Below are 19810 nucleotides of genomic sequence, written 5' to 3'. Positions count from 1 at the left end.
TAGTTCTATATCCCACGTCTTACAAATAAATAAATAAATAAATAAAATAACCCGTCAAAGGGAGATAACTAACTAAAATTTCGGAGAAAACTTAAAACCTAATTTCTTGTACAAGAAGCAAAGATGGAAATAAATTTTCTTACAGGAATATGGTACGGCATTGACGATGGAGGCGCAATGACCCAGTGGTTAGAGCAGCGGACTCGCGGTCATAGGATCGCGGTTTCGATTCCCAGACCGGGCGTTGTGAGTGTTTATTGAGCGAAAACACCTAAAAGCTCCACGAGGCTCCGGCAGGGGATGGTGGTGATCCCTGCTGTACTCTTTCACCACAACTTTCTCTCACTCCTACTTCCTGTTTCTGTTGTACCTGTATTTCAAAAGGGCCGGCCTTGTCACTCTCTGTGTCATGCTGAATATCCCCGAGAACTACGTTAACGGTACACGTGTATGTGGAGTACTCAGCCACTTACACGTTAATTTCACGAGCAGGCTGTTCCGTTGATTCGGATCAACCGGAACCCTCATCGTCGTAACCGACGGAGTGCTTCCAGGCATTGACGATGTCGGTTCAAAGTTATAATTTATTCTGCAAGTTTGTTTGATGCTAAGAACATTCTTATAGACAATGTTTCGGTTTTTACCAGTAAGGTAAAATAATCTTTTCTGCTCTAGGCGCAACGCCCGAAATTTGTGGGGAGGGGGGCCAGTCGATTAGATCAACCTCAGTATGCAACTGGTACTCAATTTATCGACCACGAAAGAACAAAAGGCAAAGTCGACCTCGGCGGAATTTGAACTCAGAATATAAAGAGAGATGAAATACCGCTAAGCATTTTGCCCAGCATGCAAAAGTTTCTTATTTCTTTACTGCCCACAAGGGGCTACACGCAGAGGGGACAAACAAGGACAGACAGACGGATTAAGTCGATTACATCGACCCCAGTGCGTAACTGGTACTTAATTTATCGCCCCGAAAGGATAAAAGGCAAAGTCAGTCTAGGTGGAATCTGAACTCAGAACGTAACAACAGACGAAATACCTATTTCTTTAATACCCACAAGGGGCTAAACACAGAGAGGACAAACAAGGACGGACAAAGGGATTAAGTCGATTATATCGACCCCAGTTCGTAACTGGTACTTAATTTATCGACCCCGAAAAGATGAAAGGCAAAGTCGACCTCGGTGGAATTTGAACTCAGAACATAAAGATAGATGAAATACCTGTTTCTTTTCTATCTACAAGGGGCTAAACACAGAGGGGACAAACAAGGACAGACAAAGGTATTAAGTCGATTAAAGGATGAAAGGCAAAGTCGACCTCGGCACGTAAAGACAGACGAAATACCACAAAGCATTTCGCCCGTCGTGCTAACGGTTCTGTCAGCTCCCTCTGAATGGATAATAACTTTGAACCGATATTGTCAACAACATACTATATTCATTGAAGAAAAGCTATTTGTATTTTTGGTTGTTATAATACTTCATCATCGTTTAACGTCCGTTTTCCATGCCAGCATGGGTTGGATGGTTTGACTGAGGGCTGGCGAACCAGAAGGCTGCACCAGACTCCAATCTGACCTGGATGCCCTTCCTAACTCCAGCCACCCCGACTTATTTCTGCCTGACTTCATAGAGGTTCCCTTGTGATTTAGTCCCCAGCTATCGCCAATCCACCAGACCAATGACCAAAGGCACAGTGCAGCTAGGACTACATTATCCAATGTTCCAATGTTTTTCAGAGAGGAGGGTGTGATTTAGCTGCTATTTCCAGCATATTGAATGACCACATGAATGGTCCCTTGTTTAGCCCCCAGGCCATTCTTCATCCATCAGACCTATGATCAAAGACGTTCCACTCTTGACCATCCCATCTTGTATTCAGATATATATATCACAGATGACATTGTCTAATGTCCCTCCCCCTTAGGGATGTGATTCAGCTGCTATTACTAGCGTATCAAGCTGGTGTTTGTGGCTATAGTTGTTGTTTAGCACCGAGTCAGCCCTGACCAGCAGATCTATAATTAGAAGGATTCCAACCATGACCTAAACCAATGGTTGTAGTGATGATGACGGTGATGGTAGTGGGGATAATTTTGCTGATGTAGATGATGATGGTGATGATGATAATAATGACGATAACGATGATGGTGGTGATGATGAATGGTGATAATGACAATGATGATGATGGTGATGATGATGATGATGATGATGATGATGATGATGATGAAGATGGTGATGATGATGATGATGATGATGGTGGTGATGATGATGATGATGATAATGACGATAACGATGATGGTGATGGTGATGATGATGTGACGATAATGATGATGATAACGATGATGGTGATGATGACGAATGATGATGATGATGATGGTGGTGGTGATGATGATGACAAGGATAACAAAAATAAGAGAAATTAAGACAACATTAAAAAGCAGAAACTATGAAAAATAAATTTATTTGTTGAGATTGAATAGTAGCGGGGGGAGGGGGGAAGAGAAAGAGAGAGAGGGAGGGAGTGGGAGAAATAGAGAGAGTGAGAGAGGGAGGAGGAGAAGTGAGGCTGCGAAAGAGAGAGAGAGTCAAAAAGGGAAACAGAGAGAAGCCTGCAAACACACGACACATTCACGCGACATGTGGACCTCCCCCAACCCGCTCCACCTCCCAATATGTACGGTGTGTGTGTTCTGCCGAGGTTGACTTGGCCTTTCAAAGCCAATAAAATAAATACCAGCTGGGTACTGGGGTCGATGTGATCGACTTACACCCACCGCCACCCCACTAAAAAATTTCAGGCCTGGTACCTAAATTTGAAACTGTTACAATTTTTGCAGTAGGGGTCAATTTAATCAATTGGCCCCCTCCCCAACAATTTCAGGCCGTGTGCCTTTAGTGGAAAGGATTATTATTATTACTACTCTCTTTTACTTGTTTCAGCCATTTGACTGCGGCCATGCTGGAGCACCGCCTTTTAGTCGAGCAAATCGACCCCAGGACTTATTCTTTTTGTAAGCCCAGTACTTATTCTATCGGTCTCTTTTGCCAAACCGCTAAGTTACGGGGACATAAACACACCAGCATCGGTTGTCAAGCAATGCTAGGGGGACAAACACAGACACACAAACACACACATACATATATATATACATATACATATATACGACGGGCTTCTTTCAGTTTCCGTCTACCAAATCCACTCACAAGGCTTTGGGCAGCCCGAGGCTATAGTAGAAGACACTTGCCCAAGATGCCACGCAGTGGGACTGAACCCAGAACCATGTTGTTGGTAAGCAAGCTACTTACCGCACAGCCACTCCTGCGCTTATTATTATTATTGTTATTATCAGACATGATGAAGAGCACGATGGGATTGTAATTGATATATCGGCAACAAGCTTTGAAATATCTGTTTCTTTACTACCCACAAGGGGCTAAACATAGAGGGGGCAGACAAGGACAGACAAACGGATTAAGTCAATTACATCGACCCCAGTGCGTAACTGGTACTTAATTGATCGACCCCGAAGGATGAAAGGCAAAGTCGACCTCAGCGGAATTTGAACTCAGAACGTAATGGCAGACGAAATTCCGCTAAGCATTTCGCCCCGCGTGCTAACGTTTCTGCCAGTTCGCTGCCTTTGATGCTTTGAAATATCGTACACCCACTAGTATAGGCCATGGGCTATGGTCTCACTTGGCTTGTCGGGCCTTCTCAAGCACAGCATATCTCCAAAGTTCTCGGTCACTAGTCATTGCCTCGGTAAGGCCCAATGCTCAAAGGTCGTGCTTCACCACCTCATCCCAGGTCTTCCTGGGATGAGGTGAACATAGATATTTACACACACACACACACACACACACATACTCCTGTATTGATTTCAGTCATTAGACAACAACCATCCAACCATGCAGTGTAATGCAGTGAACCATACCAATCCAAACACTTATTTTTGAATTTTGGTTTTATAGATCTCCATTTGTCAAGATGCTAAGTCACAGGAGAGAAACAAAAACATTGTTTTTTTTATCCCCTTTTTTTTACCCCCAGCAGTGTCAACATGAAACCACACACAAACTCATGCACACCAGGCTTCCATACAGTTTCTGCATAAGGCATAGGTCAGCCTGGAGTTACATACAGTGGACGACCACCGACCCAAGATGCCATGAGGCAAAACCAAACCGAAAAAACCCTAAGATTGCAAAACAAAGCTTTATATATATACATACACACACACACATATATATATCTATATACATATATATATATACAGACCTATATACATATATGTATATATATATGTGTGTGTGTATGTATATATATACATACATACATATATATACATATATATATACATGCATATATATATATATATATATACACATACATATATATATATACACACACAAACACGTATATATATACATACATACACACACACACACACACACACATACATATATATATCATGCACAGATCATAAATAGAGAAAGAGAAGAGGAGACGAGAATAAAGAAGAAAAGAAGGTGGCACGCTGAAAGAGAGGGAAAGAGAGAGAGAGAGTTGTTAGAGTGAGTCTGGACAAAGGGTGGGGAACCAGTAGTGGCGTTCATCCTTTGCTTGGTCATCAACCCAGGCCAAGCCTTCTTTCACCATGTACTCCTGTAAAAGAGAAAGAAAAGACATATGTATAGATCTATACACACACACATATACACACATATATGCTTACGTACACAACTGACCCCAAAACGAGCAAACCAGATCAGTTTTGAAACAATTTGGTGTTGGAGAAGACTTTTACGGATTCCATGGACAGTGAGGCTCACCAATGGAGAAGTTCTTAAGCAGATCAAGCCGAAAATGTCGCTAGAAGCTAGGATCACCAAGCATAGATTGGCATATTTTGGTCATATTATGTGGAGAAAATCCCTGGAGAAGGACATCATGCTCGGAATGGTCAGTGGCAAGAGAGGAAAAGGCCGACCAAGAACCCACAGGCTTGACACCATCAAGAGTGATACCGGAATGGACAATAACCAATCTGAAAGAAACGGCCCAGGATAGAACTGACTGGAGGACACTGATCCAACGAGTGACCGAGAGTCGACTTCGACTGAGCAGATAGATAGATAGGTTTGAAGGAGGAATTGTGATGTATATTAACAAGCGTCGGGTTAAGAGGAATAGACCCACGTATATTACCATACAATACGGGTGTCTTAACAGTAATAGCCAAAAGCATTCTTTGTTACCCAAGAAACACGTAATTCGTATGAAATTGGAACGCTTCTGGCCAGAATATTTTAAGCAGATCAAGCCGAAAATGTCGCTAGAAGCTAGGATCACCAAGCATAGATTGGCATATTTCAGTCAGATTATGGGGAGAAAATATTAGGAGTAGGACATCATGCTCGGAATGGTCAGTGGCAAGAGAGGAAGAGGCTGACCAATAGAAAAGTTCTTAAGCAGATCAGGCCGAAAATGTCGCTAGAAGCTAGGATCACCAAGCATAGATTGGCATATTTCAGTCAGATTATGGGGAGAAAATCCCTGGAGAAGGACATCATGCTCGGAATGGTCAGTGGCAAGAGAGGAAGAGGCTGACCAATAGAAAAGTTCTTAAGCAGATCAGGCCGAAAATGTCGCTAGAAGCACCAAGCATAGATTGGCATATTTCAGTCAGATTATGGGGAGAAAATATTAGGAGAAGGACATCATGCTCGGAATGGTCAGTGGCAAGAGAGGAAGTGGCTGACCAATAGAAAAGTTCTTAAGCAGATCAGGCCGAAAATGTCGCTAGAAGCTAGGATCACCAAGCATAGATTGGCATATTTCAGTCAGATTATGGGGAGAAAATCCCTGGAGAAGGACATCATGCTTGGAATGGTCAGTGGCAAGAGAGGAAGAGGCTGACCAAGAACCCACTGGCTTGACACCATCAAGAGTGATACTGGAATGGACATAGCCTATCTGAAGGAAGTGGCCCAGGATAGAACTGACTGGAGGACACTGATCCAACAAGTGACTGAGAGTCGACTTCGACTGAGCGGAGAGAGAGAGAAGCATTCTTTTGACAAACTATCACACACTTATTGCAGCGTTCCTTCAGATTTCCTAAGCCCTGTCAAAGAACTTGGAAGGTTGGGCCTCCAATTAGGCCTTTCGCAATATCCTTAAAACCAGGAGGTTTCCAGCACACCCTTGTAAATAAAAGGAGCACTCCGTTGGTCACGATGACATGGGTCCCAGCTGATACCCTCTCTCTCTTTCGGAGAGGCACTGAGCAGCTATACGCACACATACACACACGGCAGTAACTTCCACCTACCGAATCCAATCACAAAGCTTCGGTTGACTCGGGGCTATAGCGGAAGACACCTATCCAAAGTGCCACGCAGTGGGACTGAACCCGAAACCATGTAGTTAGGAAGCAAGCTCCCTAAACACGATTAACAGAACAGCTTGCTTGTGAAATTAACGTGCAAGTGGCTGAGCATTCCACAGACAGGTGGACCCTTAATGTAGTTCTCAGGAAGATTCAGTGTGACACAGAACGTGACATGGCTTGCCCCTTTAAAATACAGGTACTACTCCTTTTTGCCAGCTGAGTGGACTGGAGCAATGTGAAATGAAGTGTTTTGCTCAAGAACACAACGCGTCGCCTGGTCCAGGAATCGAAACCACAATCTTACGATCATGATGCTGACACCCTAACCATTAAGCCATGAACCTCCACAAATAAATGCGTCCTTTTAAAGCCTAGCCAGGCTCATGGACCCGGTTTCTATGGCGTATGTGCTCCCCAGCTGGATGGGACGCCAGTCAATCGCAGCGTTACTCATTTTTGCCAGCTGAGTGGACTGGAGCAACGTGAAATAAAGTGTCTTGCTCAAGGACAATGCATTGCCAGGAACTGAACTCACGAATGCCCTAACCACCAAGAGATGACAAAAAAAATATAAATGATTACCTCATGACCTTCATTAGCTAACAGTTGTTTCTGCTGCAGGACACATAGTTGAGTGCCTGAGTAACGCCCTACAGCTTCATCAGAGCCTCAAACATAAAGGACATACAGAAAGGTATTACATAATTCCAGAGAACTCTTTGAAACCAGACTGGATCACAGACTGACCCCACTCTTGGCCAAAAACAGGCCCTTAATGGGTTCGTTGGTGAAAAGAAGCTTCTTAGCACATCTTTTGGGGGCAAAACCAACAGCTTTCAACCATTTCATAATGGTTCTTCTGCAGCGTTGATTGTCAGAAAGAGTAGCAGAAAAGGAGGGTGGGGATGGGGTGATGGGGGAATAGGGTGAGGTACTTACCAAAGATTTAATGGCCCTTTCTTTCTCCCAGTTAAGTGTTCCTGATATCAAACTGATTGTTACAAAACCATTTTTCTGAAACAAGAAGATACAAAGGGTAAGTGTAGTTGAGGGGTGGGGTGGATGTGACAGAGAGAGAAAGAGAGAGGCAGGTAGAGAGAGTGAGAGAGCAAAACAGTGAGAAACAGAAGCAAATGGACGTACAGACAGATTGAGAGAGAGAGAGAGGCTGCAAATTTTTTTAGACCCATCATGCCAAGTAAAATCGCAGTTGTGGCAGATACCTGTGTCATGCAAATGGCACTTGTGCCGGTGGCACGTAAAAGCAACCATTACACTCAGAGTGGTTGGCATTAGGAAGGACATCCAGCCATAGAAACCTTGCCAAATCAGACTGGAGTCTGGTGCAGCATTGCAGCTTGCCAGCCATGGTCAAACTGTCCAACCTATGCCAGCATGGACAATGGATGTTAAATGACGATTATATATATATATATATAAGGCGATGCTGGTAACGATCATGCTCAAATGGTGCTTTTTATGTGCCACCGGCACAGAAGCCAGATAGCTGCTCTGGCAGAGGTCCTGCTCAGATGGAGCTGTTAAGCACTCCACTGGCACGGGTGCCAGTCATCAAATTAGACTAAACAAGGAAACATTCTTCATTGAAAAATACAAGCCCAAACTTAACCATTCCAATATACTTATACAGAGAAACTCAATCCAAATGAAAGGCAAATAATTTTAAGTGATTATCTCCCTTACACCGGAAGAAATCACTTATTATCTAGATCACCGCTCAATGTAAACATAACGTTTTAAGAAATTTGAAAAGCTGAACGCGAATCCGGTCATTTCTTCTATATTATGTCATTGTATGAAAAAAATTTATAACATTCTTCAGACATATTGACTCAAATATATATTTTTTAACCTTTTAAAACAAGCCTTCTGTAGTTTTTTCACTTTTTACTATTTTCTATATATATGTATATATATTTATATATAAATAGATGAGTGTATTTTTCCTTTGTTAAGGCTACTTCTGATGTTATATCATATAACGTTTTTTCAAACAATATTAATAGCGTTCAGTTAATCACTATACATATCCATCATTTTCGGTTAAAACCCATGCTAGCATGGGTTGGACGGGTCAACTGGGGTCTGTGAAGCTGGAAGGCTTCGTCAGGCCCAGTCATATCTGGCAGAGTTTCTACAGCTGGATGCCCTTCCTAATGCCAACCACTCCGCGAGTGTAGTGGGTGCATTTTACGTGCCAGACAGAGCTGGCAAACGGCCACGAACGGATGGTGCTTTTACGTGTCACCGGCATGGGGCCAGGCGATGCTTGCAACGGACACGAACGGATGGTGCTTTTACGTTCCACCGACACGGGGCCAGACAGAGCTGGCAAACGGCCACGAACGGACGGTGCTTTTACGTGTCACCGGCACGGGGGCCAGCCGAGGCTGGCAACGGACACGAACGGATGGTGCTTTTACGTGCCACCGACACGGTTGCCAGACAGAGCTGGCAAACGGCCACGAACGGACGGTGCTTTTACGTGTCACCGGCACGGGGACCAGCCGAGGCTGGCAACGGCAAACGCCCACGAACTGACGGTGCTTTTACGTGTATACACACACAAACACAGTACAAGATATATTAAAAATTATATTAAAACTATGTAAAGTGTGTGTATTTTCCTTCTTTAATTTCTTATATACATACACACATAGAAGAGTGTTGTAGTTTGTTTGAAGCATTGTAACACAGAAGTAGAATAATAAGTGAAATGAGAAATGAGGCAAGCTTCTAACAAAGCACACATTTAAATAATCTTTATATTTCGGGTGCAAAGGCCCATCTTCAGAAGGATACAGTCAAAGGAAAATGTGTCTATGTAGATCCTGCCATGTCTATACATGATAGGCTTCTTTCAGTTTCCATCAAGCAAATTCACTCACTCTGGCTATAGTAGAAGATACTTGCCCAAGCTGCCATGCAGTGGGACTGAAACCAGGACCATGTAGTTGAAAAGCATACCTTTTACCACAATGCCATTCCTATGCATGAAGGGCTTCTTTCAGTTTCCATCTGCCAAATTCATTCGAAAAGTTTTGGTAAGCTTGGGGGCGATAGTAGAAGACACTTGTCCAAGGTGCCACACAGTAGGACTGAACCTGGAACCATGTGGTTGGGAAGCAAACATCTTAGCGCTGAGCCACACCAAAGGACAACACCAAATCCAATCTACTCCAAAACATTTCTTACCTGTCATTTCACTAATGAGAACAACCAAAGGATTTTGGGGTCCCCACCGGCCCTTCTTACCTGTGCTAGTTGCAACACTGTGGTATGGTCCATAGTCAATTCTCCAGGCACGGACTGCACTAAATAGGTTTTGCCAATGGGAAGAATGGTGAAACCATTGCCAAGGGTCTTCAGTTTTTTGATTGCACAAAGGAGGTCGTCTCTGAAGGAAAAGAAAGAGACAGAGATGAAGGAAAAGAGTAGAAGACTGTGGCCAAGGTGGGGAACCACCTTGAAGAAAAGTTAGGTAGAAGACTGTGGCCAAGGTGGGGCACCACCTTGAAGGGTTTTAGTGGAACAAATTAACTCTGGTACTTATTTTTTTTTTAAAGTCTAGCACCAATTCTATCAGTTGTCTTTTGCTAAACCACTAGGTTAAGAGAACATAAACAAACCAACACCAGTTGTCAAGGAGTGGTGGGGGAGGTACACAAAAACATACATATACGTGTGTGTGTGAGATCTATCTAGCTGTTTGTCTGTCTATCTCTTTATCTATCCATGTCCGTCTGTCCATCCTTCCATCCATCCATCTATGTCTATCTCTCTCTCAGTTTGTCTCTCTATCTGTCCATTCAGCTATCTACCTGTCTATTTATCTATCTGTCAGTCTGTCTGTCTATCTATCTATCTGTCTATCTCTCTCTCTCTCAGTCTGTCTGTCTGTCTCTCTATCTGTCCGTCCGTCCATCCATCCATCTATTCATCTATCTACCTGTCTATCTATCTATTTATCTATCTACTTGTCTGTCTGTCTGTCTATCTATAATGGAACTGAGCTCGAAACCATGTGGTAGAGAAGCTAACTTCTTACCATCCGACCACACATGTGTGCCAATGGTTTAAAGGTTTAAAGCCACAACCTGAGGGAGTCTACGGCAAATTTCCTTTACCATTGCTCCAAAGCAGAGGAAGACTACCTCAAAATATATCTACCAAACAAACGTTGTCAGTTGATCTCCATGTTAAACTCCATGGTAAACTCAGCTAATATCTGAATATAAATCCCACATGTGATCAAAGTTGTTTTACATATAAAACCAGAAATCAACAATGCATGGACCCTAAAAGAGTGCATGATGGCCGGTTACCCCACGCTCATCTTGCATGTCAATTGGACAGGTTTGGATGCCAGGGGCTCCAGTATGGCCATGACTATCGAAAGGTAGAAAAAGAGAGAAAGGAAAGGAATTAGATGAAAGACAACTCACAGACTAATTTCTTGTGTGTTTTTGCCCCTTGATGCTTCCAGTTTGTCTTTCAGTTCTTCCAGACCAATAAGACCTGAAATAAAGAATTATCTGTTATCAATATTCGAAGGTGCATGGTTAGAGCATCAGGCTTACAATCACGAGGTAAAAAAATGTTTTGAGCACTGGCTCTTCATCACATGCTGCAAGTTCACATATATATATCATCATCATTGTTTAACGTCCGTTTTCCATGCTGGCATGGGTTGGACGGTTCGACGGGGTCTGGGAAGCCAGGAGGCTGCACCAGGCTCCAGTCTGATCTGGCAGAGTTTCTACAGCTGCATGCCTTTCCTAACGCCAACCACTCCAAGAGTGTAGTGGGTGCTTTTTACGTGCCAAGCGAGGCTGGCAACGGCCACGATCGGTTGGCGCTTTTTACATGCCGCCGGCATAGAAGCCACCGGCATAGAAGCCACCAGCATAGAAGCCACCGGCATAGAAGCCACCGGCATAGAAGCCACCGGCATAGAAGCCACCGGCATAGAAGCCACCAGCATAGAAGCCACCGGCATAGAAGCCACCGGCATAGAAGCCACCGGCATAGAAGCCACCGGCATAGAAGCCACCAGCATAGAAGCCACCGGCATAGAAGCCACCGGCATAGAAGCCACCGGCATAGAAGCCACCGGCATAGAAGCCACCGGCATAGAAGCCACCGGCATAGAAGCCACCGGCATAGAAGCCACCGGCATAGAAGCCACCGGCATAGAAGCCACCGGCATAGAAGCCACCAGCATAGAAGCCACCGGCATAGAAGCCACCGGCATAGAAGCCACCGGCATAGAAGCCACCGGCATAGAAGCCACCGGCATAGAAGCCACCGGCATAGAAGCCACACCGCATAGAAGCACCGGAATAGAAGCCACGGCATAGAACCACCGGCATAGAAGCCACCGCATAGAAGCCACCGGCAAGAAGCCACCGGCATAGAAGCCACCGGCATAGAAGCCACCGGCATAGAAGCCACGGCATAGAAGCCACCGGCATAGAAGCCACCGGCATAGAAGCCACCGCATAGAAGCCACCGGCATAGAAGCCACCGGCATAGAAGCCACCGGCATAAGCACCGGCATAGAAGCCACCGCATAGAAGCCACCGGCATAGAAGCCACGGCAGAAGCACCGGCATAGAAGCCACGGCATAGAAGCCACCGGCATAGAAGCACCGGCATAGAGAAGCACCGGCATAGAAGCCACCGGCATAGAGCCACGGCATAGAAGCCACCGGCATAGAAGCCACCGGCATAGAAGCCACCGGCATAGAAGCCACCGGCATAGAAGCCCCGGCATAGAAGCCAACGGCATAGAACCACCGGCATAGAAGCCACCGGCATAGAAGCCCCGGCATAGAAGCCACCGGCATAGAAGCCACCGGCATAGAAGCCACGGCATAGAAGCCACCGGCATAGAAGCCACCGGCATAGAGAGCCACCGGCATAGAAGCCACCGGCATAGAAGCCACCGGCATAGAAGCCACCAGCATAGAAGCCACCGGCATAGAAGCCACCGGCATAGAAGCCACCGGCATAGAAGCCACCGGCATAGAAGCCACCAGCATAGAAGCCACCGGCATAGAAGCCACCGGCATAGAAGCCACCGGCATAGAAGCCACCGGCATAGAAGCCACCGGCATAGAAGCCACAACTACAATTTCCATTTGATTTTTCGATGTTGATGTACTTGACTCAATAGGTCTCCTCAAGCACAGGGTCGAAACGGTGATTCTTTACTTGCCACTTGGCCAGGAGTCAGTCCAGTGGCACTGGTAACGACCTCGCTCGAATGTTTTGTTCACGTGCCACCGGCACAAGTGCCAGTAAGGCGACGCTGGTAACGATCATGCTCAAAAGGTGCTTTGTACGTGCTCACTGGCATGGAAGACAGACAGCTGCTCTGGCAGAGGTCCTGCTCGGATGGAGCTGTTAGCACTCCACTGGCACAGGTGCCATCAAATTTGGTTCAATTTCAATTTCATGAAGTAAAAAAATGTTTTGAGCACTGATTCTTCATCACATGCTGCAAGATCACACACATATATATGTATATATATATATATATATATATCTATATATATATATATATATATATATATTTACACATATACACAAAGTATATATTTACGCATACATATATACAAGTATAAATGAAACTTGTCATAGATGTAACATCCAGCAGGAAGAAGCAGGGAATTCTTCTGTCTTGTCTGAAATGAAACACAAACAGTTCCGGACAAACACTGACCAAAGACAAACACTAACGCCAACTTACCTCCGTTACGATGACTAGTAGCCATGCACACCTCCACAATCTTCACAGCTAATTCGTAATAGAAATCTCCAACACCCAACATTTCTGACCAGAATCCTTTACTTGCTGGAGTTGGAATGGAATTTCATCGGCATGAAAATTGTAAAAGAAGGAAAAAAGGGACATTAGCAGAGGAATGTACTATATATATATAGAAATATAGGTAGGTAGATAGGCTGATAGATAAAACCTGCTTTATATAAATAAACAGGCTATTTGTACATTCACAAAATTTTATGAGACAAGTTCGAGAAACAGATGAAAGCGATAATAATAATGAAGAAATAAAAAGATTTTTTTTCCAAAATTCTGATGAATTTTTTTCTCAATATTCAATTTCTGTACATCACACCTAACACTCTATACATATATATATATATATATATATATATATAATATATATATATATATATATATATATTTACACATATACACAAAGTATATATTTACGCATACATATATACAAGTATAAATGAAACTTGTCATAGATGTAACATCCAGCAGGAAGAAGCAGGGAATTCTTCTGTCTTGTCTGAAATGAAACACAAACAGTTCCGGACAAACACTGACCAAAGACAAACACTAACGCCAACTTACCTCCGTTACGATGACTAGTAGCCATGCACACCTCCACAATCTTCACAGCTAATTCGTAATAGAAATCTCCAACACCCAACATTTCTGACCAGAATCCTTTACTTGCTGGAGTTGGAATGGAATTTCATCGGCATGAAAATTGGTAAAAGAAGGAAAAAAGGGACATTAGCAGAGGAATGTACTATATATATATATAGAAATATAGGTAGGTAGATAGGCTGATAGATAAAACCTGCTTTATATAAATAAACAGGCTATTTGTACATTCACAAAATTTTATGAGACAAGTTCGAGAAACAGATGAAAGCGATAATAATAATGAAGAAATAAAAAGATTTTTTTTCCAAAATTCTGATGAATTTTTTTCTCAATATTCAATTTCTGTACATCACACCTAACACTCTATACATATATATATATATATATATATATATATATATATATATATAGATATATATATATATATACACACATACATACATATATAAATATACAGGGATTGGATAAAATTATGGAAACACCTTAAAATTTCAAACTAATTTATTTTAATATGGAGTAGGACCGCCTTTGGCAGTAATCACAGCTTGAATTCTATGGAGTATGGACTCATATAAAGTTTGAATTGTTTCCAAAGGAATTTTTGTTCATTTTTCATCTAAAACAGTCTCCAGTTCTTGTAGTGATGATAGTGGAGGATGTCAACTCCTTACTTGTTTTTCTAAAATTCACTATAACTGTTCAATAATATCGAGATGTGGGGACTGTGGTGGCCACATAAGATGTTCAACTTCACTAGAATGTTCCTCGTGCCATTCAGTAACAATTTTAACTGTGTGAATTGGTGCATTATCATCCTGAAAGATTGTGTTTCCCTCTGGAAATAGTTCTGCAACCATACAATGAATTTGATAAGATAAAATGCTTAAATAATCTTGACAATTAATTCTGCCATGAAGGGAAACCACAGGGCCAGCAGATTTCCAAGATATAGCTCCCCAGATCATTACAGATCCTCCTCCATGTTTAACAGTTGGAAGAAGGCAGTCTGGGTCAAATGCTTCTTTTGGCTGTCTCCACATGTATACTTGGCCGGTGGTCGGAAATAAGGTAAAGAATGACTGGTCCGAGAAAATAACATTCTTCCACTACTCTAGGAACCAATTCTGTAGGTTTTTACTCCACTCTAAATGCTTTACGATGTTTGTTTTTGAAAGTAGTGGTTTTCTGATTGCAGTCCTCCTGTGAAATCTGGCTTTGTGCAGCTCCTGGTGAACAGTTTTTGTGGAAACTGGGTTCTCGAGGTGGTCATTAAGCTCTAGTAATTTTGGGAGCTGTACTTTTGTGATCCTTTCTAACAATTTGCATAAGCGTCCGACAGTCCCTATCTGAAAGTTTTGGTTTTCTTCCAGAGTTTTGTTTCGATGAGGTGGCTTTTCCCTCTTTCTCAAAAGCTGTCATTACTTTCAAGACAGTACTTCTTGATACACCAAACATTTCGGCTGTTTTCATTATGCTAGCACCTGCCATATGAGCACCAACAATTTGGCCCCTTTGAAAGTCCGATAGATCTGTCATTTTAATGAATTTTAATTACATTTTTTTGATGATATCTAATAAGAAACAACAGTTTTAGCAAAACATATTAAGCAACACTAATAATAAATCAAAAACCTTAAAAATAAACAAGCTTTTGACCGTTTTATAGATATTTCAAAATTATGATGCTAGGTGTTTCCATTATTTTGTCCAACACCTGTGTATATATATATATATATATGTTGCCTGTATATATATATGGCAACAGTCCAGATACTTATTGGTCAGACTACATACATACATACAGCAACAACGTTAAAAGCCAGAGCAGGGATGTCTTCCGCTGTAACTTACATGCTAAGGGATCGACACCGATCGAGGCACACATCTTTTGAAACTGGACACGGAATTCTGGATCTTTCTTAATTTGGTCTTTATGGTTGCTGGCAAACTCTTCTAAATTCACTTTGAACGTATCCATGTATTTGGCCATCTGTGGAAGAAAAGAGAGGAGGAGAGAAAAAGTAAGAAGGCTGCTACTGTTATCAGTGGTGGTGGTGGTGGCGATGATGGTGGTAGTAGCAATGATGGTGGTGGTGGTTGTGGTGATGATGATGGTGGTGGTGGTGGTGGTGGCGATGACGGTGGTGGTTGTGGTAATAATTAAAAACTTAAGCCATCTTAACTAAATCTTTCCAAATTGTGGATTATTTTCAAAATTAATTCTAAACAACCAAGAGTATATATTTCAATAGAAATACACTGAGTTAACCCTTTTGATACCAACCTGCCTGAAACTGCCTCTGGTTCTGTAGTACAAATGTCTTGTTTTTATAAGTTTTGAATTAAAATCTTCCACCAAACCTTAGTCACAATTTATGTTCCTAACACTAGCTTAATGATAACCAAGTTATTTTATTAAATTCTTTGTTATATTTAAATTAATTGAAAGAAACACAGAGCATCTCAACAGAAATATGGTAACGAAAGGGTTAAAATATATAATAGAGAAACAATTCTTAACCCTTTTGATACCAACCTGCCTGAAACAGCCTCTGGCTCTGTAGTACAAATGTGTTGTTTTCATAAGTTTTGAATTAAAATCTTCCACCAAACCTTAGTCACAATTTATGTTCCTAACACTAGCTTAATGATAACCAAGTTATTTTATTAAATTCTTTGTTATATTTAAATTAATTGAAAGAAACACAGAGCATCTCAACAGAAATATGGTAACGAAAGGGTTAAAATATATAATAGAGAAACAATTCTGTTGTGTCTGGGGAGAGTCATTCTCTTTTTGTGCCTTATAATGTAACACACTCACCGGTAAAATTTCCAGTTATTTCTTATTTTTATTTTCCTAAAATTTTCGTTGCGTCTTGCAACCTTTTCAATATGTCCAGACCTTGCAACAACACATTGGTAGCATGAGAGAAGTTACACCACAAGAACATGAAAGAGTGGAAAGACTCCTCAATGCACACTCAATGGGAATGTGGTGCAATATACTCCAACCTATAAAAAGGACAGCACACAATTTCCAAAAGGAGAGTCAAAACTATTGAAAAGGTTGCAAGACGCAACGAAAATTTTAGGGAAATAAGAAATAAGAAATAAGTGGAAATTTTACCGATGAGTGTGTTAAATAATAAAGCACTAAAAGAAAATGACTCTCCCCAGACGCAACAGAATATGCTTCAACACACGAACTCATATAAAGAATCTTGCAAACCAAATCCAAAAACGAAAGATCAACAATTCTTAAACAAACTGGGAAAAAGCCAATCACTTTTACGTACCTGAGCCAGTTGGTCTTCAGCAATGACATTTCCTTTGTCTTTGTAACGTGCCTGGAACACAAGAGAAAAGAAAATGTCAAAGTTAGAACAGTATTCAACCAAAGAGAGAATTGTTGCTGTCATCCTCCTCTTCCTCCTCATCATATAAATACATACATATACATGCACACACACACACATATATATATATATAAATGTATGTATGTATATATATGTAAAAAACACCATCTGAGCGTGGCTGTTGCCAGTACAGCCTGACTGGCCACATAAAAGCACACACTACACTCTTGGAGTGGTTGGCATTAGGAAGGGTATCCAGCTGGCAGATCAGATTGGAGCCTGGTGCAGCCATCTGGTTCGCCAGACCTCAGTCAAATCGTCCAACCCATGCTAGCATGGAAAGCGGACGTTAAACGATGATGATGACGATGATATATATATATATATATATATGTGGGTTTGTGTGTGTGTGTGTATGTATATATATATATATACATACACACACACACACATAATTATTATTCTTTAAGGTGGAGAGCTGGCAGAATCGTTAGCACACCGGGCAAAAACACTGAGTGGTATTTCGTCTGTCTTTATGTCCAGAGTTCAAATTCCGCCGGTGTCGACTTTGCCTTTCATCCTTTCAGGGTCAATAAAATAAGTCCCAGTTGAGTATTGGCATCGATGTAATCGACTAGTAGTCCCATTCCCCCAAATTTCAGGTCTTGTGCCCTAAAGTAGACAGGATTATTACTATCATTGAAGGCAGCGAACTGGCAGAATCGTTAGAAAGGCCGGAAAAAACGATTAGTGACATTTCGTCCGTTTTTACATTCAGGGTTCAAATTCCGCCGAGGTTGACTTTGTTTTCATCTTTTCAGTATCGATAAAATAATTATCAATCGAACAATGGGATTGATATAATCATCAAGCCTGCCCCCTGAAATGAGCTTTTAGTATAAAGAATTCTATTATTATTAAGCAATGTACGTTTTTCTCCCAGTCATTTGAGGGCGATTTGGCTACTATTTCATTTCCAGTAGATCAGAGAGTCGACTACAGAGTCTCCTTTACTATATACTAGCGGTATCACCTGGCGTTGCTCAGGTTTGTTTCGACCCTTTAGAATTGGAATTTTTGAAAAGTAAAAATTTTGCATTATGTAGCTTGTTATTCTCTTCAAGTGAACATTTTTCTGGTTGAAATGCACCGAAAAATGGCAACACAGCAGTCGAAAAATCGTAAAAAATAGGGATTTTCATAGAAAAAAGCACCTTTTTGATGTAAATAATTTTTGGTGTTAACATGGTCCGATTTGAAATTTTTCTTCTATGGAAGGAAGAGCAAGCCTTCTTCTATCATACTCTCAAGTTTGGTCAACTTGCGCCGCAGGGTCTCGGAGGAGATAGTGTTAGTTGAAGGCTACCAAACCTGCCGCACACAGACAACTTCAGCTTTATATATAGAGAGAGATATGTGCATATATATATATATATATATATATATATATATTAATCTGGTACTACTAGCGAACAGTGCGCGCTCTCGCCAGCTAGTCATAACTAGTCGATCCTTACTTTGTATTTTTGTTTTATTTGTTTAAAAAATTATTTACTTTGTGTTTTATTTACTTTGCTAGGCAGTCGTTGTAGGATCGACTACTTACGACTAGCTAGCGCGGATGCGCGACTACGCGCACCGGGACCACTGTTCGCTAGTAGTACCTATTGATCTTGGGTACTTGAAGATATTTAAGACCCTCGGCAAGCTAAAAATCTACCCTCTTCATCATTACCAAATACAGAATAAGAAGAGAGGAGAGAAGAGAATCGAAGAGTTATAAAGGTGTTCTCGCCATTCCATCAAGAACTGAGGGGTGTAGGGAAATGGACGAGGCTCTGTCGAGGGGGTACGTTAAAGGGGTGGATACTGTATTGTGTGATGAAGCTGGGGGAATATCATAAATGATGGTTGAGAGGGAGGGACACACAGAAAAGGATAATTGGGGGCAAAAAAGAAGCAATTAGGATTTCTCACCTGAGCTAAGTTCTTGTTCTTGACGGCAGCCACGCCAATGCCTCGTCTGTGCATGGTTGCTTTGGTGTCCGGGGACGACGGCGGCAGCTGGTGTCTTAAGGGTGGATCGAAGCCTTTCTCTGGGAGACACAAAAACACAGAATCAAAAAATGTGAAACTGACACCGGATGTCAACAACCAAGCACCGTTTCTTCTCTTTATTCGAGGAAAGTTTCCAAAGATAAGGGAAGTAAGAATATTAGAGTTGTCTCCCTTCACATTACCAGGCTGCAAAGATTTTTTTCATTATTCTTTACTCTTTACTCTTTTACTTGTTTCAGTCATTTGACTGCGGCCATGCTGGAGCACCGCCTTTAATCGAGCAACTCGACCCCGGGACTTATTCTTTTTTGTAAGCCCAGTACTTATTCTATCGGTCACTTTTGCCGAACCGCTAAGTGACCGGGACATAAACACACCAGCATCGGTTGTCAAGCAATGCTAGGGGGACAAACATATACACACAAAACACACACATATATATAGATATATATATATATATATATATATATATATATACATATATATATATATATATATATATATATATATATATATATATATATATATATATATATACGA

General features: G+C 41.8%; 1 protein-coding gene across 1 annotated transcript; it reads right to left on the bottom strand.

Annotated features, from left to right (window-relative positions):
* Window positions 1-2448: 2448 nt before the first annotated feature.
* On the bottom strand, window positions 2449-19381 carry LOC115231090 (vacuolar-sorting protein SNF8). The gene is made up of 9 exons (XM_029801176.2): window positions 19190-19381; window positions 17153-17203; window positions 15705-15843; window positions 13815-13919; window positions 10870-10942; window positions 9680-9821; window positions 7343-7417; window positions 4448-4674; window positions 2449-2653 (listed from the first exon to the last, which is right to left on the bottom strand). Exons 1-8 carry the CDS (start codon window positions 19241-19243, stop codon window positions 4579-4581), a joined length of 735 nt encoding a protein of 244 aa, XP_029657036.1. The 5' UTR covers window positions 19244-19381; the 3' UTR covers window positions 2449-2653; window positions 4448-4578.
* Between the last annotated feature and the right edge of the window lie 429 nt (window positions 19382-19810).

Source organism: Octopus sinensis, unplaced genomic scaffold (assembly GCF_006345805.1).
Source record: "Octopus sinensis unplaced genomic scaffold, ASM634580v1 Contig17355, whole genome shotgun sequence".
NCBI lineage: Eukaryota > Metazoa > Mollusca > Cephalopoda > Octopoda > Octopodidae > Octopus > Octopus sinensis.
This window is presented reverse-complemented; position numbering and strand designations above follow the sequence as displayed.